Source organism: Pristis pectinata, chromosome 9 (assembly GCF_009764475.1).
Source record: "Pristis pectinata isolate sPriPec2 chromosome 9, sPriPec2.1.pri, whole genome shotgun sequence".
Classification (NCBI taxonomy): Eukaryota; Metazoa; Chordata; class Chondrichthyes; order Rhinopristiformes; family Pristidae; genus Pristis; species Pristis pectinata.
This window is the reverse complement of record NC_067413.1, coordinates 60,115,364-60,140,669: the sequence shown is the minus strand read 5'-3', so window position 1 is coordinate 60,140,669 and position 25,306 is coordinate 60,115,364. Positions and strand designations below refer to the sequence as shown.

General features: G+C 39.7%; 1 protein-coding gene across 1 annotated transcript in view; it reads right to left on the bottom strand.

Annotated features, from left to right (window-relative positions):
• The window catches only part of LOC127573997 (cyclic nucleotide-gated cation channel beta-3-like), an 89,200-nt gene that overhangs the window by 3,584 nt on the left and 60,310 nt on the right, over positions 1-25,306 (bottom strand). Inside the window, exons 11-15 of the mRNA XM_052022589.1 lie at positions 24,033-24,174; positions 19,831-19,990; positions 19,645-19,742; positions 15,793-15,876; positions 9,680-9,798 (exon numbers count right to left, since the gene is read on the bottom strand). Of these exons, the coding sequence (XP_051878549.1) occupies positions 9,680-9,798; positions 15,793-15,876; positions 19,645-19,742; positions 19,831-19,990; positions 24,033-24,174 (603 nt within the window). The remainder of the gene's footprint in view (positions 1-9,679; positions 9,799-15,792; positions 15,877-19,644; positions 19,743-19,830; positions 19,991-24,032; positions 24,175-25,306) is intronic.

Genomic DNA, 25,306 nt, shown 5'->3' with positions numbered 1-25,306 from the left:
AATAACCTTGGACATGTCCCATTTTTAGCTGGATGTTTTACTTAAACTGGCTGTAAGTAATTTAGCTGTAATTTGACCATTCTTAGAATTCTTGTGAATTTTTTCGGTGGTAATGAGATGGCACATGTTTCTTGTTTGAACTCCCAATCCAAATATATGTTCAGTAATTTACTGATTGCCTGCTCATTAATTGTGACAAGATATCCTACACCCAGAAGTAATTCAATTGATAAATCAAAAAGGTGTTCATTGCCAACTTCTCAAGTGCTGTTAGGGGCGGACAATAAATACTGGCCTACCAGTGACACTGTCATCCTGTAAGTGAATAAAATGAGCATCTACATGCGTCAAATTTAGATATTGACAGTTCCATCCCAAATTACAAAACTAGTTAATTTGGACTGAATTTTCCTTTAATTGAATGACTTGCAGTGGCACAGCTGTTTACCCTCTGCCCTTAGACTCTCCCACTACTGGAAACATCCTCTCCACGTCCACTCTATCCAGGCCTTTCAATATTCGGTAGGTTTCAATGAGATTCCTCCCTCATCCTTCTAAACTCCAGTGAGTACAGAAAGAATATACTGGCTTTGGAGGGGGTGCAGAGGAGGTTCACCAGGTAGATTTTGGAGATGAGGGGGTTAGCCTATGAGGAGAGATTGATTTGCCTGGGACTAAACTCACTGGAATTCAGAAGAATGAGAGGGGATCTTATAGAAACATATAAAATTACGAAAGGGATAGATAAGATAGAGGCAGGAAAGTTGTTTCCACTGGTAGGTGAGACTAGAACTAGGGGATAAAGCTCAAGATTCGGGGGAATAGATTTAGGATGGAGATGAGGAGGAACTGCTTTTCCCAGAGAGTAGTGAATCTGTGGAATTCTCTGCCCAGGGAAGCAGTAGAGGCTACCTCATTAAATATAGTTAAGACATAGTTAGATAGATTTTTGCATAGTAGGAGAGTTAAGGGTTATGGGGAAAAGGCAGGTAGGTGGATCTGAAACCACGACCAAATCAGCTATGATCTTATTGAATGGCGGAGCAGGCTCGAGGGGCCTGATGGCCTACTCCTATTTCTTATGTTCTTATGTACCACATCATCCTACAGGTGCTTGACTTCTTTCCTCTTTGGGACACAAATTTATTGCTATGATGTAACCTTGCCTGACACCAAGTTGCACTGAGATTGTGTCTGTTGTGGACCTGTTGGTTAGAATCACAGCTTGCAAGCCATCATGTGGTAGTTGTAAGATGGAGATGAATTTCTTCAGACAGCAAAATTCAGGAGGGATTCTCCACAGTCACTCTCAATTGGCAGGGGTAAAATTTTTTGTTGTTGTTGCTGCTCCCAGCATTTCAATTGGAGTTGATTTGCGTTGAAGAGTAAGCACCCTTGAGACTGAAATGATGAGAATAACTACACTGCCCAGGAGCTAATAAACCTCAAATACAAGCCATTCTTGGACTGGAAATGATGCAACATTCCAAGGGAAATCAACTCTACTGGCACCTGAAGGGCACAGTCCAACAAAAAAAACTGTGAAATAAGAAGTGTTGGTGGGTAGAAGGACTGCAGGAGGTCCAGTGATAATCATGGCACATGTGGATTCTTCACTGCTGTCAAGTCATTCTACAGCAAAAAAAACCTCAAGTGCCCACTCCACAGAAAGTCAAGAAAAGAGGTAAACTTATCAAGAACAGGGAGGAAGTCAGCATCTGCTGGAGGCGGTACTTCAGTGAACCCCTCAACTATGACTCTTTGAAGTAAGTATTCATGATTCCATTCCACAGCAAACCATGTGGTCTGCTTTCACCAACACTCTTAACCAACAAGAAGTCACAAAAGCCACATGTCAACTGATAAACAACTAGGCTTCAGGAGCAAATTATATCTAAAATTAGGCAAGAGGAACTTCAGTCACAACTTCACAATATCATTTCTTACCTCTGGGAAGAGGAGGACATGCCAGGGGATTACCAGGGATGCCATAAACATGACATGGTCCCATTGAATCCAGGGAGAGCTAGTTAGGTGGATTCAAAATTGGCTCGGAGGTAGGAAGCAGAGGGTGGTGGTTGAAGGTTGTTTCTCAGAATGGAGGCTGGTGACAAGCAGTGTCCCACAGTGGTCAGTGTTGGGGCCCTCATTATTCATTATTTATATAAATGATTTGAATGCCAATGCACAAGACTTGATCAGTAAGTTTGCAGATGACACGAAATTAAGAGGTGTTATTGACAGTGAAGAAGGTTATCATAGATTACAGGGTGATCTTATTTAGTTAGGGAAGTGGGTCGAGGAGTGGCAAATGGATCTTAATACAGATAGGTGTGAAGTGATGCATTTTGGAAAGTCAAACCAGTGTAGGACTTATACGATAAATGGTAGGGCACGAGGGAGTGTAAAGGAACAGAGGGACCTAGGAGTGCAAGTGCATAGTTCGTTGAAAGCAGTGTCACAAGTAGACAGGGTGGTGAAAAAGGTGTTCATCAGTCAGGGCATTGAATATAGGAGTTGGGACATCATTGTGTTGCAGTTGTATGAGTTGTTAGTGAGGCTGCACTTGTACTGCGTACAGTTTTGGTCACCCTTTTATAGGAAAGACAAGGTCAAACTGGAAAGAGTGCAGAAAAGATTTACAAGGATGTTGCCAGGACTAGAGGGTCTGAGTTACAGGGAGAGGTTGGCCAGGCTAGGTCTTTATTCTTTGGAACGTAGAAGAATGAGGGGCGATCCTATATACATACTTAAAATTATGAGAGTCACAGATAAGGTGGACGGTAACAGTCTTTTCCCCGGGGTAGGGTAGTCCAAAACTAGGGGGCATAGGTTTAGGGTGAGGGGGAAAGATTTAAAAGGGACCTGGGGGGCTACTTTTTCACGCAGGGAGTGGTGAGTATATGGAATGAGCTGCCAGAGGAAGTGGTTGAGGCAGGTACAATAGTATCATTTAAGAAGCACTTGGATAGGTACATAGGTACATGGACTTAGAGGGATATGGGCTGAAGGCAGGAACTTGGGACTAGCTGGGTGGGCACTGTGGTTGGCATGGACTGGTTGGGCCAAAGGGCCTGTATCCGTGCTGTATTGCTCTATGACTCTCTATGATCATCTTAACAAAGGAGACAAATTCGACTGCAGTAACAAAGGAAGTTTCCCTCTCATCTGCCACAGGAAGAAGTCATTGGCAGCATCTTCCTCAACCACCATCACCCAGTGTATGAAGAGCTATTCCCTTAATAAGTGTGTACTCCATGCTTCTAGAGGCACAAAAAACCATACATTACCTGTCTTTCCAAGAGCAAGATTTGTAATGTATGAGCAAAAATTGAATAGATTACTGCAAAGCTTGCACCTGAAAGCATTACCATAGTGTGATGTATGCAGATACCACATTGAAATTAAGCTTGTAAGTAATCATGCCCTCTTAATATTTTACTGGAGTTTACCAAAGAAAAGTTCAAATTTAATCAGTGACAATTATAAACCATGGGTGGATAAAGGGCTGCACCTGACTCTTATGGAAAAGACAAAATATTGTGCAACTCCTAGGGATGTATACTGGGGTCATGGTGGGAGTTGAGGAAGTTGGAGGTAAGTGGCAGGTTTAAATTAGTGGAGGAAGGCTCTCCTGTGGTTACAATTTTCAAGGGTTCTTTTGAGTAATCAACAGCCTGATCATGACTCGTTAATTTCTTCCACATCACACTTTGGAGTTCAGCTTCCAAAAATGAATGAGTTATTTTAGGAGGCAACATTAAAATCAGAGTGAAACCTGATTACATTAACCCCTGATTTTAATAAAGGTGAATATTGGAAGTTAGCCACTGGTCTCCGATAACAAGATGGAAATACGCAATTATGTTCTGTGCATTTGGGGGATATGCGGTGGACTGTTGGGAGTTGGGGCACAGTGGAAAAAGCAATGGTTCTGAGATCAGTCTCCAGGTGGGAACTATGTGAACGTTATGTTGGTAAGGGCATCTTTGACACCGCTGTTACACTGGTGTTATTTTGCCATCATTCACTTCCTCCTACACATTTTCCTTGTCCTGTTGGTAACCTCAGGGCACTAGGACCCTGTGTGTATTGTTGTATGGATAGTGAATATATTGTTGTATTGAGAACAGCACTACGTGGTGTGTGGAGAACTACTTAAAATAATAATAATAAAGAAAAAGGCGGCTATTCACTTCCACATGTTGGAATACTTTATGATAAATTGGTTGTTTGGGTGTGTATTTGGATTAATTGAATCTTGTGGTTATGCTGAATGGTAATGAGGACTAAGCTGTTTCTTTCAGGAGTAAGCTTTGCTTACCTTTCATGAGTTTGTGTGAGGTCTTACTGTTTAGTCATGGTTGCTGATAAAGCTAAGTTTGAGTCATGGTGCCACACTGTACAAAAGTAGCTTTTATGTCAAAACATTGCCCAATGGCCTAAATAAATGAGGGTACCATTTCCAGTGCAAGTCAAGATGGCCACAATGGATACTTTACATTTTAATCGGAAGAATGGAACATGTTATCATTGCAAGCTGCACTTGAGAAGGGAAGAAGTTCAATTTGCTCTCACCTGTAAATTCTAACACATACAACTTGATGAAGATGTGCTGGCTCCTACCAAACCAGGAGACATGACATTTGATCAAAGTAGCTAAACAGCATACCAGTCCCATAGTTTGATGGAACAAATTTAACAACAGCAATCAGTAAACTGATGAAACTATTGTAGATTCTGTCACAGATTTGAGGTGAAGGGTGTGTACTTTTACAAGTTTGGAGGAGGTATTGGAGAAGTCCTAGTTGGTGGAATCTGAAAAATTTATAATGAAAGGAAGCTGCTCAGCGAGAAGAAATGGAATTTTTGATGGGCATTAGATATTGCCCAAAGATGACAGTCAACTGAGCACTGGATATGGAACATCACCCAGTGAAGACACAGATTGTTAACAAGTTGAGGCATTGCTCTGTGATTGAAAAAAGGAAGAACAACCTAAAGCAGGCATGGTATCATCGTGGCAGCACTAAGTTGATGAGTGCAGACACAGGATTACAAAGAACCAAGCAGTAAGAAGCCTATTGGTTAGGAAGAAGAGTAAAGGCTATTATACATATAAACTTCATGAAGATGTTGATGATCCAGATGGATTGTAAGAACTGCATTCTGTTATTCTGCATTCTGTTGTTGCTGTTCTCTTGTATTACCTCGATGTACTGATGTGATGAAATGATCTATATGGATGGCATGCAAAACAAAGTTTTTCACTGTACCTTGGTACATGTGATAATAATAAACCAATTAATTAGTCAATTAACAATAACTGTTCAAGTTAGAAGTCTACTGAATTATTCTGTAGGTTGGTACACTTTAAAGAGAGAGAGTGTGAGATAGAGATTGACTCTAACTCTGGTGATGTAATATTGACAATGTGTGAGGAGGAATTTAAGCAATATTGGCTAGCTGGTAGAGTGAAGTTCAAGGAATGAACTACCTTCGTGCTCACAATGGGGTAAGAATCAAAGTGATAGGGAAATGTGAATTTGGAGTCAGAAGCAATGACAGCAAGGCAAAGCTCTGTCTTCTAATTATTTTAGGGCAAGGTTGATAGATTGGAAATGGCTATCAAAGATATGACTAGACTGGAGAGCAATCATTCACTCTAAAAAACTGACCTAAAAGCAAAAAATGGTGGAAAAACCCAGCAGGTCAGACAACATCTGTGGAAAGAGAAACAGTTAATATCAGAAAATTATTTTACTTGTATTAGCATTGTTATAGTATTTATTATTATTACTTGCACTTGAGAAGTATTTTGTGATGAACATGGAAGCTTTGAAAGTTTGGTAGCCAAGATTTACTTGAAGAGGAATGCTGCACCTTTCTTTCTTCAAAGCAAGACCTACACCTTTTACATTGCTGTTACTTGCATAAACTGCTTTGAAACTACCTCACAAACCAATGACTTTTATCAGTGAGAAGAATAAGGGGTTCAGGTGCATGGGAAAACCACCACCTTGCATGTTCCCTTCCAAGTTGCAAACCATCTCAATATATTGTAGTTCCTTCTTTGTCACTGGATCTAAATCTTGAAATTCCCTCCAGGAAGTTCCTCTATTATGCGAGTACCTTCACCAGAAGCATTGCAGAGGTTCAAGGCAGCAACCTACTACCATCAAGGATAATTAGAGATAGACAATGCACTGGCCTTGGCAACTGGCCCAGATCCCGAAAAATGAATGAACAAACAGTTTGGTTGAGATAAGACAAATGCTGTCACAGACTTCTCTCTCTTGACCATATGATAGACCCAGTTGAGGACAAGTTTCACGCAGTATTGGATGCATCTAGATATAGGAATGGTTTAGAGGGATATGGGCCAAAGACAGGCAAATGGGATTAGCTCAAGTGGGCCACTTGGTCGGCATGGATGAGTTTGGGCTGAAGGGCCTGTTTCCATGCTGTATTACTCCAAGTTGACCTACTTTAGAAGCTTCAACTATTATGGACATTTCCTGCCTTCTTTAAGTGTCATGTTAGGACCTAATCACGAGTTGCTGACTCATGGACAAAGTTGCAGCTTTTGTTGCTGAATACACTGATTCTTGTTCATTATGATCCAATAAAGCCAATGCTGTCATCCTGTGAGGCATTGGCTTAAAGCAAAGGTGTAGATTTATCTGCCAATATGAAAAATTGGAGATGAGTGCATGATTGGTTTTTAACTTCAGAAAACATGGTCACATGCCTTTGCAGGATTATTTTGTACATTCAAGGATATAAATCTGATGGCAGAGGCGGAGTGCAGAGATGGGCATTAACATTGCCTGCACAGGACAACATCTGAATGTCAAGAATGCATCGTACAATCAGAATGTGAATGTGCTGGTTTGGCTGCCAGTTCAAACGGCAGATGAGATTATGCATTGCAGGATAATTGGACTGTATTCTGGTCACACACAACAGCTTGCTACTGCCATTTAGTGGGTGTACATATACATCTAGAATGGATGAGAAGTAGAATCTGAAGATGGCACATTGCTGTCATATTACAGAAAGAGGTGTGAGCTATGCATCCCAGAATGGTGTGATCCTCTTATTTAATTGAAAGCAAAAGCAACTATTCTAAAGAAGGAAATCCAGGGAGATCTTTTATCAAGGAAGTTTCTAAATTTTTTTTGGGAGGCCTAAACACAGTAAAAGAAAGTCAACAATGTTAAGATCGTTGCAAGAATCCACCAGTTGCTCATCTCAAACCCTGCTCCTATGCAAACAAGCCATGGTGAGGGATATATGTGGATTTTATATGTGGATATTTAGATAAATATGATTATGATTGTCATAAATGCATATTCAAAGTGGATAGAAGCAGTTCCTGTGGATACTCCTGTACATCAAGCAACGTCGACAAAGCCGAGAATGTTCTTTGCGAAAGATGATTGTCTAGAGTTGCAATGAAAGCAATTTCAATAATGCTGAATTTGCCTAATTTCTCAGCAGGAGTGGAATCAGGCATATGGGAACAGCACTCAGCCTCAAGTTGTTTGCCAGTTCAGACTGTGAAAGGTGGACTGAAAAAGGTGATAGGAGGTGAAATTAAGACAACAGCTACACACTTCATATCCTAATACTGGAACATATCAAACTCTACAGGCTAGACACCTACTGAGTTTCTGATGGGTAGACATGTCAGACACACTTGCACTGGTGAAACCAGAGCTTAGCAGCACTGGTGCATTTAAAATAGGTGAAGGAGAAGGAACAAAGTAACATTATTTTGTAGTTTGTATAAGGCAATGGTTATCACATTGCATTTTTTATTGTACTGGACCTACCTAATCTGTAGTTCATCTCTGATAGTTACCTATTGAAGCATTATCAAGGCCACCTACTACACTGTCATCAGCTCAACCAGATGAGCGTGTTTTAGAGCCAGAAGTTTCCTTGCCTTTGGTGTGCCTAACATAGCAAAGGAAGACACCTTGAGGTGAAATGCTGCCATCCACTGGTGATATTCCATCACAACCTGAGTTACCTCATTCAAAGAAGAAAACTGCCAGATAGGTTATGGTTATGAGGAGAGAATAATATCTGGATTTTCCACACTCATACCTCCTACTTCCCCCCCAATCTGCAGTTGTTGCTTTTGTAGCTTTATGTTAATTTTTTTTAGTATGCTTTATAACTTCTTTTTAATTTTGTAAACATTAATCAAATAGGGGCAGAAATAAGATATGGTAATCTCAGGGCCCCAGGATCCCATGCACATCTTTGTACTGGTACTGAATATATTATTGCATTTGAAATAACATTTCGTTGTGCATTCAATAATTAAAGAAACGATGACAAATTACAAAGCTTATACTGTAGATGTGGGACCCCTTCATAATGAATTTGGACTTCTGTTGTTTCTATATTATTTGGATCAATTGAATGGTGCTGTTGGGGTAATTCTCCTCCTCCTCCTCCTCCTCCTCAGAAATGTCCACAGGTGATCTGTGCTCTGAGTTTTGTTTCTTCTGTGGGTCTAAACCTGGGGCTGTGCAATGTGCAAAGCACATCACACTATGACCACTCTAGGAACAACGTTTGGTGAGTAATGAATGCTGGTTCCAGTTCTGCCTGGGCATCTGAAGCTCATCTTCAGTGCACTGGAAGGCATATGGCATTCTGTGTTGAGTTGTTATAGTTCTTTTGGGTATCATCAGCTAGCCACACCTTGTCTGTTTGCAGGTCCAGAAGATACTGGCCACTTTGGACTATCACAGCATGAAAGCATCAGGCAGTTCCACAGAAATCGTTTGCACACTTCCAGAAATCTCTTTCTATGATTGCTCACTAGCTTATGTTGCTGCAATGGAAGCCTTTATTCATACATCAGGGTATTCGTGAGTTTGCAGATGGCCACACGTGCTGGCCAGGATGGCATATACCTGTGCCAGCCAAACAGTTGTTGATTTGCATTACCATCAGCGTTGATAAAAACTCATAATTTGCATGCATGGTTATGCATCAGTGGGCTGCCAACTGGGAGATCGTTAATGACTCTGGCAAAGCACTGAAGGATCCAGAGGCAAAACGAAGGCAACACCAGCAGCTGCTGAGAGAGTGCAGCCTCTATCTCTATGCCCTGTAGCAGGTATCACCTAATGTGAGCTTCACCCCTCTGCTGTTTCCCTCTTTAACTTCAAGCTGTAGAACAGTCAGTAATTGCTGATGCCCAGTTGTAATTAATAGCAGGATACCGCTGTTTCTGGTGCTGGTTACATTGCTCCTTGTCAGAGGGCCACTCTAAGGCTGCCAAGGCTCCACCAATATAGAAGTTAAACTCCTGGCAATGGTACTTCTATCAAACTTTTCCCCCTAATTCATAGCAATAATTACATGAGATTTAGTCAGCCCTTTTAAATGGCAAGTTTGAGGAAGCAGGTGAAATATGTAGATGTGATATAAGTGTTTTGAATTACTTTCAATTAAAATATTGCTCCTAGTTTGGCAAAGTTTAACCCCATTCCTGCACTAAACTCATACCCTGACCCCCTCCTTTCTTTTAATATATATAAAAAAACATATTATGTATTATTTTGAGACAAGAGAAAAACAATTCTCTCATTAGTCACATTAGTCATTTTTTTTACTGTAAATCAACTCACTCTCTAAGCAGCCAGAGCATTACCTGATTTCCCCAAATACAGATCCAGCCTTCAAGGTCACCAGAATTTTTTTACCATCTGGTCCACCAAGCACTTGGACCTGTCCCGACTTGATGATGAACATTTCTTTGCCTATATCTCCCTGAAATGCACAATATCAGGTTAAGAGTCATTTGTTGTTGTCACAGAGATAGTACTACCTGACCTTTTATGTTGGAGTCCTGAAATTATAACTAAATCTAATGCAAAATATTGTGGATGTTATAAATAAATAACAACAGAAAATACTTGAAACACCTAGCAGGTCAGGTAGCATTTATAGAGGGAGAAACTACAGTTGGCTCAGCCTTGGCACTATAGTCTCTGAGTCAGAAGTTTTGTGGGTTCAAATCTTATTTCAGTTCCTGAGCACGTAAGCCAGACTGATATTTCAGTGAAACATCGAAAGATGCTGTGGTCCTATTTGCTTGGCCAACTGGGTGATAAAGATCCTAGGACAGCTGCTTGAAGAAGAGCTTCGTATTCCATTGGTTCACAGGCCAACATTCATCTGTAAACACTGATTAACTGCCCATTGCTGTTTGTGACTCCTTGGTTTGTGCACAGTTTTCACATTTATTTACAAGATGTAATTTGTTGGCCACAGAGCAATTTCACCTTGAGAAGGTGAAAGTTGCTTTCTAAATGCAACTCCGTCATTTCTCCATATACAACAAATTACTTGAATTCTCAATGAAACATGATTCAGAGACATTTAACTCATTGCACAAGTTCCTAATTACAGTATTGCCAATTATAATAGGCAGTTTAAATCACAACCACCCACATGTACAAGTATATGTTAATAGTAGGTCTCCATAGAGATGCAGTATTAAAGTTGGGGAAAGTCTAAGAACTTAGATTTGGAGAAACCTTGTTTTTACAAGGTAGCTTTTTGTAATGACTTTATTACATTATTATTGCACACATTAAGCCTCAAGGCTATATTTGAATAATGGAAATGCTCCCAGCTATGGTGCATTCCATCTAGAAATGGAATTCTTGGAACCAATAGTCCATTAATATGCAATCCAGACGGTTCAAATATAAACAGATAACTTAAGGCAATGGTTCGTGGGACAGAGATTGAGAGACTGAACCACGGTATTTCTCAGAATCAGCTTGGTCCAGAATGAAATGGAACAGGAATTTAGCATTCTGGCACTTTTCAGGCTGTCAGTAACAAAAAAATAAGCTTATTATAATCACAGCGGTCAGGAGCAGAATCTAGATTTAAAAGGTCAAGCTATTTCCTATTGTCATTGTAACTGTGTTGCTACATGCATATCCAATTGTTTGATTCCTGTAATTAAATCTCATTAGTTACTTTGAAAGCTGAACCCTCCTTGAATGTTACTTGTTCAAAACTTCATCTTTGGAGAGACCCGGTAAATTATATCCAGCAATAATTAAGTCCCATGGAAGCTTTAGGATGTCTGAATTTGAGATGAGAGGACCATCAACTATGTACCAGAGTGGCATAGCTAATAGTGCTTTCGCCTTCTTGTTGTCATGTTTACTTACAAGATGGGGTTCAATCCTGACCTTTGGATTTGGTGGGCTGCTTACGTGCTGTATGACTCTATGACTACAATAGGAGGGGCAGAATCCTGTAGAACAGGATGATGATCTAGATTTTGTGGTGGTTGTGAGCCAACAGCTTGATATAAATTGCAGTCTTCAGTGATCATTCAAGCATGAACCTAGAGAAAATGATATGATGGTGTACACTGTAAGGCCTCCTGCATTCATTCTCCTGTGGATGGAAAAGGGGCATCACAGGGGAAGGCCAAAGTGTTTGGAGCAATAGTGGGCTTGATCTTGCCAGCTAACACTAGTCCCAGATTCACTGACACATTCAGACCTGGCATGGGATCTGATTTCAATGGGAATTGTAAGACTTGGGATTAGGAGATGATGTTATCTTTTAAAACATTGCTTTGCTTTAATGCTTCTAATTATTTATTTTCAGATGTTTTAGTTAGTTTTTAAATGTTAATTAATTTTTTAAAAAATGATTTACCTCATTTTTAAGTGTTTTTAAATGTCACCTTTAAGAACCGGTCAAGCTGGGTATGTGGCCTAGCCAGCGGTCAAAGACTTCAGAAGTATTTCATGGATGGATCTCCCTCACTGTATTGGTGGGGTCCTGCCACTGCTCAGACAAAATTTCTGGACTCTGGGATACTTTAGATTTCCTCATCAGGACAAAAGAGACTGCAGATGCTGGAATTTGGAACAGCACTTTGAAGAACCACTTCCACCCCAACTCCCCCTCCTCCCCCCTCCCCACCTGTTTTCATAAGCCCATCATCCCTGTTCCATATTGTTCCATTCATCACCAGCCAACCACATCCCCGCACCCCCCCCCACCACTGCTATATGCTGGCCATCTTTCCTACTCCCTCTCAGTCCTGACGCAGGGTCTCAACCCAAATGTCAACTTACACATTTTGTATCTTTCCACTCCCACACCAACCTGTCTGTCCTCAGCCTTCTCCATTACTAGAGAGATTCCAAATGCAAATTGAAAGAACAACTTTTCATATTCTACTTGTGTAGCTCACAGCGCAATGGGCATGAATATTGAATTTTCCAATTTCAGGTAACCCACAACCCTGGTGCTCTCCTCCCACACACACTCACTGTCAAAAGTAAAACCATTCTGAACAAGTAAAATATCTAAATCTGAAAGTATTGGAATAATTTAAAAATTATTTTGATTAATTTGTTTAAATTCTCCTAGCTAATTAACGTAAAAGACATTTCAAATTAATGTTATGGGTAAATCTTTTCCACTATTAGAGTGTAGCACAGACTTTCCTTTCTTTTAGGCAACTGGAAAATACAATTTGTGTCTTTTCAGAAGTGGTACAGAATTTATGAGGAGTTCACTCTGCAAGTGCTGGACAATTAGTCCAAGATCCCATGTCCCTGTTGGGACTCTGAACATTGGTGAATTGTCTGCAGACTTGCATTAAATCAATAGCTTCCAAATTTCTGTGGAAATCCTGAGTTGCTGCTTGTTCAGTGGTTTAGTAATGCTGATCATTATGAGTTTTGCTATTGGTACTCCTGAAAAATCTAGGCCAATAAGGTTGTTACACAATAATGAATTGGAAGCACTGGAAAAAAAAAGAAATCTGAAAGACAGGAGGCAAGTGGAGCCAGCTAAGAATAAAGGAGCTAGTGTGCAAAAGGCACACATACAATTGTGGATTTTTATAGCACATTTTACAATGTAAGAATGCCAAAATGCTTTCAAAATTAATGAAACTGTCTTTGAAATGTAGTCATTGATGTAATATAGGAAACATGGCATGAACATATGTGCAGGAAAGTCCATAACATTCAGTGAGATGTGACCTTTTGTGCAGATGTAGATATGTGGACAGCAGCCTTATACTGTACTTGCATCTCTACTGTTATTCATTATGACACTCTGAGTTTTGAAATCAGATAGCATATGTGACATCCATGTTGTTCAGTTTACAAATAGTGCTTTCAAAGTTTGGAAATTGGCCTGGAAAGTTTAAAATATTGCAAAAGTAAAAACTTGTGGATGTTGAAAATCTTATATAGAAACAAAAAATGCTGGAAATACCAGCAGGTCAGGATGGAGAAGGCAAACAAGTTAATATTTCAGGTCAAAAGCTTTCATCAGAAATGTTGAAAGGTCAATAACTTGAAATTAGAACTCCATTTCTCTCTCAACAAATGTTGCCTGACCTGCTGAGTATTGTAAGCATTTTCTATTTTATTGCAGTATTAGCAGGCTAATCTTTGAGTTTTTTGTGAAATGGACCTTTCACAAGAATTAACCAGGAGAACCTCCGTGAAATTGCAGGACCATAGAGAAAGAGTGAGAGAGCAGGGTGACCAAATTGCTCCACAGAGAGCTGGCATGGACTCTATGGATCAAATAGCCGCCTCCTGAACCGTAATGGTTCTATATTATTATCTAACTATGATACCCCAGAATTATTAGCCCTCTCCGATGCTTCTGTGCTCTCTTTCCATGCTTTAATTAGACACTCGTGGATGAGACGACTTCAGCACATTCTTGAGTGTATTAGGGAACACAATTTCAATGAAAAGTTAAATGTAATCAGGTATCAGGGATTTCATGTGAGTTGCAGAAAATCTTAAATTTTCACTGTGGTTTCTCCATGTGTCTAATGTCTTAATGCATGGAGGACTTTGGTCCAACTCTGGGCCTTTCCTTATGTAATCCTCCACCCCATCCCACCTCATTTCCACGCCCATTCCTCTCCGGGACCCAGCACTCAAAGGTGCCCATTATTGTGTGGAACTTTGGTCTCTTTGTCCAAAAGAGGATGCATTTGCTAGGGAGTCAAAGAAGATTGCATGGACTAGTTCCTGGGATGATGGGTTTGCCACTTAAGGAAAGATTGAGTATCCTAGGCTTGTATGTTCTAGAATTTAGAAGAATGAGTTCACATTAAAACTCACAAAACTCTTACAGAGCTCAACAGACTGAAGGCAGGGAGGATATTTCCCTGGCTGGAGATCAAGAGTCAGGGATCACAGACCCAGAATGAGGAAAAATTTCTTCACTCAGAGGGTGCTGAACCTTTGGAAATCGCTACCATTGACGGCTGTGGAGGCTCAGTAATTGAGTTCATTCAAAACAGAGATTGAGAGATTTCTGGATATTTACAGAATCAAAGGATATGGGGATAATGCAGGAAAATGGAGCTGAGGTAGAAGATCTTGATGAAAGGTGGAGCAGGCTCAGAGAACCAGATGGTCTACTCTTGCTGCTAATTCTTATGACCTTATGATTTCTCGTGTGTGCCTCCAAGCAAATGCCTAGAGCACGCAAGGTCATTTCAGCTTTGCACAATATATTGGGTCTTTTCTGGTACTGAATTTCCCAGTGGCAAGTCTTCAAACAAAATCTTTTTTAGCTACCATGAAAGCCTTCTTACGACAAGTTCATAGTCCTTGACAAATTTCTATGCTCTTTTATGATTATACGAGTGGGCAGTAGGGACCTCAGTTTAAAGTCTCATCTGAAAGATTGTACCTCTTTCAAAACAGTTCTGAAGAATGATCTTGGGTTACACACTTAAAGCATTGGAATTGGTAACTAGCATCCTTCCGACCCTGAGGCAGGAGTGTTACCACTGAGCTGAACTGAAGTTTTATTTGTTTGGAAACAGACACACACACCTGTGAACATTTCTATTAATTTGGTCTGACACCTTCCAGTGCATAGATTGAAGGTGCCAATTGACACATGCGCACCACATTGTCAGTTGTGGATATGCCATTTGGAGCCTACAACCATAAAGGTCTGTTGTTCGGTGCACACAAGAAGTAACAGTATTGATTGCACACACATGGCTCTGGGTTTGGACTTTTTGGGTGCTTGTGAAATCCAGTGAATTCCAAGGAATGCGTCTACCATGAGAATACCCTGACCATTAAAAAGAGCTTCATTTTATGTCATGTCAGCATGGCTGAGACAATACATGGCTCATTTGCTTTCCTGAAGGAAGAATGGTTATTTCTAAAAAGATTTTGAGGCAAACAGCTGTAGTGTCATTTCTCTCAACAATTTTCTCATAATTACAACAGATGAAGAAACATTTTATCTCATGAGAGAACATAAATAAAATTACAAAGAAAATGTCCAGAATCCAGACATGAAAGGGACCATAACCTTTGTTCACAGGTGACAATAATTATAACAAAGATAAGATAAAGTAAACAAAAATATCTATTTTATATTATATAACAAGGAAAGTGGATTTGGAAATTTTAATTTTTGTTTTGTGAAATTTTATGTTGTTCACTTTTCTAGTAATGAATAATTATCATCTGCATTAGTGAAATCTTTTGCACTTATCTAATATGTACCTGCAGAATGATGAAATTATCATTCCTACGATTACAGATAATCATACATTTTTATGTGAGATTTGAAAGCCTCACTTTCAAAATATTTTTAATCTTGGGTTAATTTATGAATTCTGAATATACCAATGAGTAAACCATGTCTGACTGAATTTAACTGGCTCAATAAATGCAAACAACTTACTGCAATGAACAGGAGAAAAATGAAGATTACCTTCTTGCATACAAAGTCACCAGGCAAATAGACAACTGATTTCAGCCTGAGCAGTATATCATATATCATCTCTTTGTCACAATCCTGGAGAGACATGGCAATGAAACATTGATTAAAGTCCAATAAAGGAAACATTTTGGTGTTTCTTTTAGTATGCACTAAATCTAAAAATACCTTAAATTTTACATCTTTCTCATTTACTGAATTACAAAGAGGACTCTACAGTTGCTTTGAACAATTCATCCCATTCCCAGACTGACTGGGCAGTAATTATCCAGATTGGATTTGTTCTGTTTTTTTCTGAACAGGACATACACGAAGACTTTTTCAATATTATTGGGTAGACACCAATGTAATAACCCTACCAGGCTACAGCTTGGATAAAAATTCAGATAATTCAGAGGCACAAGTCTTCAGGACTACTGCTAGGATGTTGTTTGATCCCTTAGTCTTTGGTGTTACAAGTATTCTATGATATTTCTTGATAATGCACAGAATGAAATTAATTGGGTAAGACTGGTTTCTGTGATGCTGGAGATCTCAAGAGAAATCAGTACGGCTAATTCACTCTGGCTGAACATTGTCATCAATGTTTCAATCTTGCCTTCTTCCCCCACAATCTGGGCCCCATCATTGTTGAGGATGGAAAATGTTTATAGAGCGTCCTCCTCCTGTTAGCTGTTTAAATGTCCACCACCATTCACTACTGGATGGGGTAGGACTGCAGAGCTGTGATGTGATCAATAGATTATGCGATTGTTTAACTCTGCCTATTATGTGTAGTCCTTTATTTCAGCTTCACTAGGCACTTCAATTTTAGGTATGCCTGGTGCAGCTCTTGGCATATCTTTCTGCACTCTTCATTAACCCAGTACTGATCCCCCAGCCTGATTATTGTGGTAGAATATGAGGAATATGTCAGGCATATGGTTGCAGATGCAACCTCTAGATTTCTACTGTTGCTAATGGTCCACAGTATCTGATGGATGCCCAGATTTGAGATACCAGACATGTTCCAAGTCTATCCCACTCAGCATGATCGTAGTACTACACAACAGAATGGAACTTATCCTTGGTGTGAACATGGGACTTTGTCCCCACAAGAATGTCGAGATGGTCACTTCTACCAGTGCTATTGTGGATGGATGAATTGGCCACAGGTAAAGTGGCGAGGATGTCAAGTAGGTCCAATCCTCACATCAGTTCACTCACTACCTGCTGCAGACCCAGTCTGGCAGTTGTGTCCTTCAAGACTCGGCTAGTTCAATCAACGGCAGTGCTATCAAGCCATTCTTGATGATATACATTGAGTTCTCCCACCCTGAGTACGTGTTGTTCAACGTGGAGGAGTACTACTTCATCAGCTGAGAAAAGATGGTGGGTGGTAATCAGGAGGTTTCCTTATCCATGTTTGACCTGATACCATGAGACATCATTGGCCAAGAGTCAATCCTGAGGATTCCCAGGGGTCCTCCCTCCACATGTACACTAATATATGCATTATTTACTGAAGCTAAATTTCCAGCATTTACCATTTATTTGATTTTCATTTATTTAAGCGACATTGATATGTATGTTATTGGCTTTGTTTCATTGTCTTGAGGACATTGTACTTTGCAACAATGGGTGTGCTATCTGAGACTGCTGAAACTGGTTCTTATCTAAAGCATATAAATGTATTGCCTTTCACTATTTTACCCAAGAACAAATACTTGTTAAAAAAAATTAGCAACACAAAATGTGGCGGATTCTCTTTGTAAAAGCAGAGCGTTTAGACACTGAAATGAGAAAAAAATATTGCCAATGTTAATTTGTTGCTTATACTATCAGTTCCAATTTAACAAACTACAAAAACGCAACAATTTAATGCTGGGAGCTGATACATATTTGACCAAAGGTTGACATATTTAGTTTGATCATTTCATTGCATGGACTAAGCAAATTTCTCTGGAGAACATGACAGTTCTTCAATATTAACAGTAAATCATGTATGGATTACAAACAAAAACTTATGTTTATATTTTTATTGAGCTGTTCCTGTATGAAGAATGTCAGTGCTGGAAAAGAAATATTTTTGATTCCCACGTCAACATTACGTAGTATTGGAAGCAAAGTAAAGCTTACTCAACCGTATCACAATAATCTGCCCTACAGCTAATCTCAAAAGAACAACCCTTACTGAGCATATGTGGTTTTAGTCTTTTTCACAAAATAACCACAATCAGATTCTGTTAGATTATTTAAATGCACATGACAGTACCTGTGAATCTAGCCACACATAAACATTGAATTAAGTTTGCCCAGATGAACTTTTATATATGATTATTATAATAGGAACCTTTAAATTACAGCAGTGTGGACGAATCTCAAAGTCAGGATAAGATGTTAACTAGCTCTGCCACATAATTCATTATGCTGTTGTGTGCCAGTTCAAAGATCATAATAGAATCAAAAAAGGGTTGATGCTAGGTTAGAGCTTAATTTTTTTTAATATATGCAAATAGTAAGGAATACCACAACCCTTTCAGAGCAATTTTCTAGCCACAACATGAGTACTGTTACAGATCGTAATTATGTGTCCACAGTTGATAGAGAATTTGCTGTGCACAGAAATTCAACTAAAAACATAGTATTATGTGAATACTTTTGAATACTTTTAACACTGATTCCTAGTTTCTTTTTGTTGATCTTTTTCTATTTCCACCTGAGTCTTTGTAGTAATGCAATTTTCTTCTGTCACTATTAGTATATATCTGATTTCTCCGTCTTATTGTAGGAAGACAATGGCTTGAGCTGGAATGTATTAGCATGCCTGTCCAAGATAAATAACAGAAAAGCTCAGCTGATTTTTATGGCTTAGATTTAGTTGCTTGCCATCTTTACTGAAATGCCAGGAAGACTTTGGAAGCAGCTGCCTGGCTCATAAGATTATTCAGGTGAAACCATCAAGAGCAAGAGAGAATGGTTTGTGAAACTGAGGTATGTGGGCAGAGCCAGTAGGAGTTGGGGGAGGGGAGGAGGAGGAAGATATTGGAGGAAGAGAGGTCTTCACTCCACACAGAAGGTTGTGAATTGGCATTGTCTACCCCAGAGGGATCTGGATGCTCAGTAGTTGAGATATTCTTGGAAACCAAGGGATTTAATTGATGTGAGGATACACAGGAGGATGTAGTTGAAGCAGAGGATTAGCTTGATGTTATTAAACAATGAAGCCATTTCTAAAGGCCAAGTGGCTCACTTCACCTTGTATTTCTTACAGCTTTTATGGGATCTAGAAGACAGCTGCTGTTTCTCAGGAGTAGGTAAATAAATAACATTGGAAAGAGAAACTGAGTTAATGTTTCTGGTTAAAGATCCTTCATCAGAACTGTGAAACAGATGGATGCTAGAAATGCCCATTCTCCTGTTGGCTTCAGGTTTGAGCAACATCTCATAGAATTGCATTTCACAGCTTTAAATGTCCCCTTGTCTACTTTCTCTCACTATGACTGCCCTCTTTACTCTACAAAAACATAGAAATTATGAGCAGTAGTAGGTCATTTGGCCCTTCAGGCTTGCTCTATGGGTTTCCCCCAGGTGCTCTGGATTCCTATCACCTCTCAAATATGTGCTCGTTGATAGGTTAATTGGGCACTGTAAATTAACTATACTGTGGTTGGGTGGTCAGAATATCAGTGTAGAATTTATTGAAAAAGATAGATTGCAGGGAAATAAGGAAGAAAATCAGATTGATGGGAAAGCTGATAGAGACTCAATGAACTGAATGGCATTCTATGTTGTAAGAGAATGAGAGATGAGAAATAACAGTAGCAACAGAATCCAGTCAACTAAAGGGAAACTTAAACTACATACCTTAAACAGATCAACCTTGCTGACTATCTCATAGTTTTGATCAATTGCAATGGCCAGTTGCATCTTTACTGGCAAATCTTCCATCATCTCAGACACATCTGAAAGAAATAAAGCATTTTTTTTAAAGTAGAAGTCACCAAGGACATTTATCAAATAGAAAGCCTGGTGTGGGCACAGCTTACTCACCCAGCTGGCCTTGTGATTCCCAAGTGTATTCATACCATTTATGTACACGATTTTGTATATATCTTGAAACTGAATATATATTCAAATATGCAACTGTGTTATCCAAAGATGTTTGGTAGTACGTCTGGCCTGCAGTAGCTGCTCCTATAATATCACGCATCTAAAAGGGAGGAAATAGGCAGGCACATCAACAATTTTCATTAAATGATAAGGTAAGCAGTTAGTAGAGCTATTTGTAGATCTTGGAGATAACTAATTAAGTTATAGGCTGTGGTTGTGTTAACTCTTAGCCAGGTCAAAATTTCCTACTGCATCAGAATCGTACTTCATTGCACCCTATTAAAAAGGCAGTATCTCTTGAAACTTGGAGGAAACAAAAGATTTGGGTCAACCTGATCCAGAAACCTGTCAGATCCACATGGATTGCTGATGGCTTAAATACACTGTAGGGCAACACTTGCCTCAGTGTATTCTTTAGCAGAGTACTGCTCGCCAAATCTGTAGAAGTCCAGCTAAATTCTACTTTGAGAATTATCATTGGTGTGTCTTTATCAACACAAATAACCTGTCTGGGTGTGATTGCAAACATTGTCCAACCACATGCACATCACAAATATGCAATGTCCAGAGAATATAATGGGGACTGAAATGCCTTCCCTACATAAGGGAAGACATTTCAGTCCAGGCCAACAATAATACATCACCATTCCTTCAGCAATTTACCTTCAGCTTTTATGAATAATGGGGAAATGAATTCCTTTTGAAGGATCCCACAGTACAACATTAAGGATCAAGTGGCAGCAGCAAACCATTAACTGTGTTAGAACCAGCTATGGTAGATGTTACCACTTTTGCTGTGGATGGTAGATTAAAACATACAATCACAGAACTGCTGATTTCCTAGTCAGACTTTGGGACACATTACTGAACTTTTCCCTTGGATGAAACTTGCAGGCCTATGAGAAATCCACGTTTCATTGAAACCAATGGTTTAAATATCTGATTTAAAGGTTGGCATTTGATTTAAGTATCACCTCAGCAATGAAGATTGTCACGACCTCAAAACTACACCAGCAACCTGTCCAATGGCTGGGTATGTGATCCCTGGCATTGAAGCTAGCAAGGTGGCTCTGAACACCTTCTGATAGCTTGCTTAAAAAAAATTAGCCTTTGTTGCTGAAGCTGCACGACTATTTGGTTGAACATTTAGAATCTTAACAGCTATTTTAGCTGCTATTAAACTTTAGGTTGGCTGTTTTGGAATTCATTTATTGTAGGTGAAACAAATACTGTATAAAATAAATCAACACCATGCTGAAATAGCAGTGGTCAGAATTCTGGACTACCATATAGAGAAAGGCATGCCCAAGATAACAGGGAATGTGAACGTGCATAACTGAGTGGTCTTTGGAGATAAGCATGATCAAATGAAGCGCTTGAGGAGTATAAGAAATGCAAGAGAACACTTAAGAGAGAAGTCAGGAGGGCATAAAGAGGACATGAGGTTGCTCTGGCAGACAGGATGAAAGAATCCCAAGGGTTTCTATAGCTATATTAAGAGCAGAAGGGTAGCAAGGGACAAAATTGGTCCTCTTGAAGATCAGCGTGGTTATCTATGCATGGAGCCGAAAGAGATGGGGAGATCTTAAATTAATTTTTTGCATCCATATTTACTTTGGAGACAGACACAGAGACTATAGAACTGAGGCAAAAGAGTTCTGAGGTCATGGACTGTATCTGGATTACGGAAGAGGAGATGCTGGCTATCTTGAGGTGAATTAAGGTGGATAAATCCCCAGGACCTGACAAGGTGTCCCCTTGGACTTTGTGGGAGGCTAGCGTAGAAATTATAGGGGCCCTGGCAGAGATACTTAAAACGTTCTTAGCCACAGGTGAGGTGCCGGAGGACTAGAGGATAACTGATGTTGTTGTTCAAGAAAGGCTCTAAGAATAAGCTGGGAAATTAGAGGCTGGTGAGCCTGATGTCAGTCATGGGTAAGTTATTGGAAGGTATTCTAAAGGACAGGATATATAAGTATTTGGATAGACAGGGCCTGATTAGGTATAGTCAACATGGCTTTGTGCGTGGTATGTTATATCTAACCAATCCTATAGAGTTTTTCAAGGAGGTTACCAAGAAGGTTCATGAAGGAAAGGCAGTGGACGTTGTCAAAGGCTTTGCTAAAATCCATGTAGACAAAGTCCCGCATGGGAGGCTGTCCAGAGGGTTAAGTTGGCTGGCATTCAGGGTGAAGTAGTCAATTGGATTTAACATTGGCTGAGCGGGAGAAGCCAGAGAGTGGTAGTAGATGGTTCTTTCTCTGACTGGAGGCCTGTGACTAGTGGTCTGCTGCAGGGATCGGTACGGGTTCTGTTGTTCTCTATATGGTAGTCCAGAATTCTGATCACTGCTATTTCAGCATTGGTGTTGATTTATTTTATATGTTGTTCACCTGCAATAAATAAATTCCAAAACAGCCAACCTAAGGTTTAATATCAGCTAAAATAGCCACTAAGATTCTAAATGTTTTTACCAAATATTCATGCAGCTTCAGCAACAAAGGCTAACATCTATATTAATGAATAAGATAATAATGCGGTAAACTGGATCAGCAAATTTGAGGATGACACCAAGATTGGGGGTGTAGTAGACAGTGAGGAAGGCTATCAAAGCTTGCAGCGTGATCTTGACCAGCTAGGTAAATGGGCTGAAAAATGTCAGATGGAATTTAATGCAGACAAGTGTGAGGTGTTGCACTTTGGGAGGACAAACCAGGGTAAGACTTACACAGTGAATGGTAGGGCTCTGAGGTGTGAAGTAGAACAAAGGGACCTGGGAATACAGATACATAATTCCTTGAAATTGGTATCACAGGTAGATAGGGCCACAAAGAGAGCATATTGTCCTTCATAAATTAGGACATTCAGTACAGAGGTAGGGATGAAAAACATTGTGATGCTGGAGGAATAGGGATGTTACATTGAAGTTGTACAAGATGTTGGTGAAGCTGAATTTAGAGTATTGTGTGCAGTTCTGGTCACCTACCTACAGGGAAGATATCAATATGCTTGAAAGAGTGCAGAGAAAATTTACAAGGATGTTGCTGGGACTTGAAGACCTGAGTTATAGGGAAAGGTTGGATAAGTTTGGACTTTATTCCCTGGAGTGCAGGAGAATGAGGGGAGATGTTATTAGAGGTATACAAAATTATGAGGGGTATAGATAGGGTTTTTCCCCCTCAGGTTGAGTGAGCTAGAACTAGAGGTCATAGGTTTAGGGTGAAAGGTGAAATATTTAAGGAGAATCTAAGGGGTAACTTCTTCACCCAGAGGGTGGTGCAAGTGTGGAATGAGTTGCCAGCGGAAGTGGTAGATGTGGGTTCAATTGTAACATTCAAGAGATGTTTGGATAGGTACATGGATGGGAGGGGTTTGGAGGGATATGGTCTGGGTGCAGGTAGATGGGACTAGGCAGAAGATCAGATCAGCATGGACTAGATGGGCTGAAGGGCCTATTTCATTGCTGTAGTAGTCTACGACTCTGTGACTTTAAATTACCGGTGCAAATACAACTAAGTTATTGCACTAAGAATTAGAAAATTACACAGCATAGATAGAGGCCATTCAAGGCATTACATCTTTGATCCTTTACTTTGAAAGGCTATCCCATTAGCCCTCGTCTCCTGTTCTTTCCTTGCTGTCCTGAAAAGTTCACTGTTTAGTTAAAGTCCACCTCTTTTCTGAAAGTTCCTGTTGAATCTACTTCCATCAATTGTTCAGGCAATGTGTTCCAATTTAAAACAGTTTACTGACTTAAAAAGCAGATCCTCATTTACCCCCTTGTTTTGCAGATTATTTCAAGAGATTTCCACTAGCTACTAAAACGCCTCATATTAATTAATGGTGACAGTTTCAGCAAGAAGTTTTGCTATTACAATGCTTATGCACCAAGGGGAAAAATAGGGGAAAATATTCCACTGTAGGCCAGTCCCACCTCATGTCAAACTTGGGAGAAATGTTTTCCAGATTAGTGTTGTAAAATTTTGGCAATATTTCACTTATAAGTGTTTGATTTAACAGTAATGCCTGTTAACCTTTTCCTCAGCCTTTGCTTTAATTCCCCTGCCTGACCCATATTTTATAAATTGTCTGATGAATGCACTGCAATGTACAGTGATTCATTCAAAGATAATTTCATTTACCTGACCAAGTAAGCTGGAGAACACAAAGACACCTGTGAAATAATTGCACCCCTGAAAGACTAGTTCAAAGACAGTGACTGGTTCAGGAATACCACCAATTGTAATCAAAGTCCGGACTGCCCAATAGTAACACCTCAGGTACCTGGAGAACACAAATATTTTTCAACAATTGAAACCATGTTTAAACTGGGGGCGGGGGTGGGGGTGGGGATTCTGAATGGCAGTAAAGGTTACAGTTCTGAATTTCAAAAGCATTTCGAAAAATGCTGGCCCTTGCATTTACATAATGCCTTTCATATTTGCTGGAAGTTTCAATATGTCTCTCATACAACTAATTATTTTTGGTATGTAGTTTATGTGGAACAGCCAATTTAGGTCCAACCAGTTTCTACAAACAAACAAATGAAATGATTGAATTAACCAGAGTACACTCTGTTTAATTTAAATGGGACCTTTTACGTCCACTTGAACAGGCAGCCAAAGCATCATTTTAATATTTTATATTACTCACACTGCAATATTTGTTCAAAAGTACTGAGAGACTAGCTAGGATTATGTATGTAGTACTACCAACTAAGACAAGCTAGTATATTTAGACGTGTATTAAACCATGTCCCTCTCATAGCTGAACTTCCCCAAATCCTGTCTTCAGCAAATGCCTCTGCCTTTGAAATTTTTCCATATGTCTCTTAAATCCATTAATAATTCAATTCCTTTCTCTGCACTGATAGCCCTATTGGTATTCTGCCTGCTTTTGTACAGAATTCAAACCACCTGTGTTGTCAATTTCCACCCTGTTTTCACTTTCACATGGCTCACCTTGGACTTTTCCCTTTCCTTTCTTGACTTCTCTATCTCCATCTCAGGGGATTACATCCATGGACTCCCCCAGCTATCTTGCTTGCACATCTCCCATACTGATTCCTGTAAGTATTCCATTCTATTCTCCTAGTTTATCTAATTCTAATTGATGATGAGACTTTCTAATGATTCATTAGATTCCATTCTAACATTCCATTCTAATGATGAGACTTTGAACCACAGTGCTGCTCTATTTCTTCCTTTTTCCTTAAAAATGTTTTCCCCTCCAGCATAGTTGACAGGTTCTCAACTGCACCTGTTCCATTTTCTGTGCTCTGTTCTCACCCACTCTTCTTCTGTCCAGAACAAGGATTGGGTTTTCCTTGTCTTCTCATCGTCTACCCCACTACCCTTCACAATTATTTTCACAATCACTGCACCCTCACACAATGCCACCACTGGATGCATCTTCA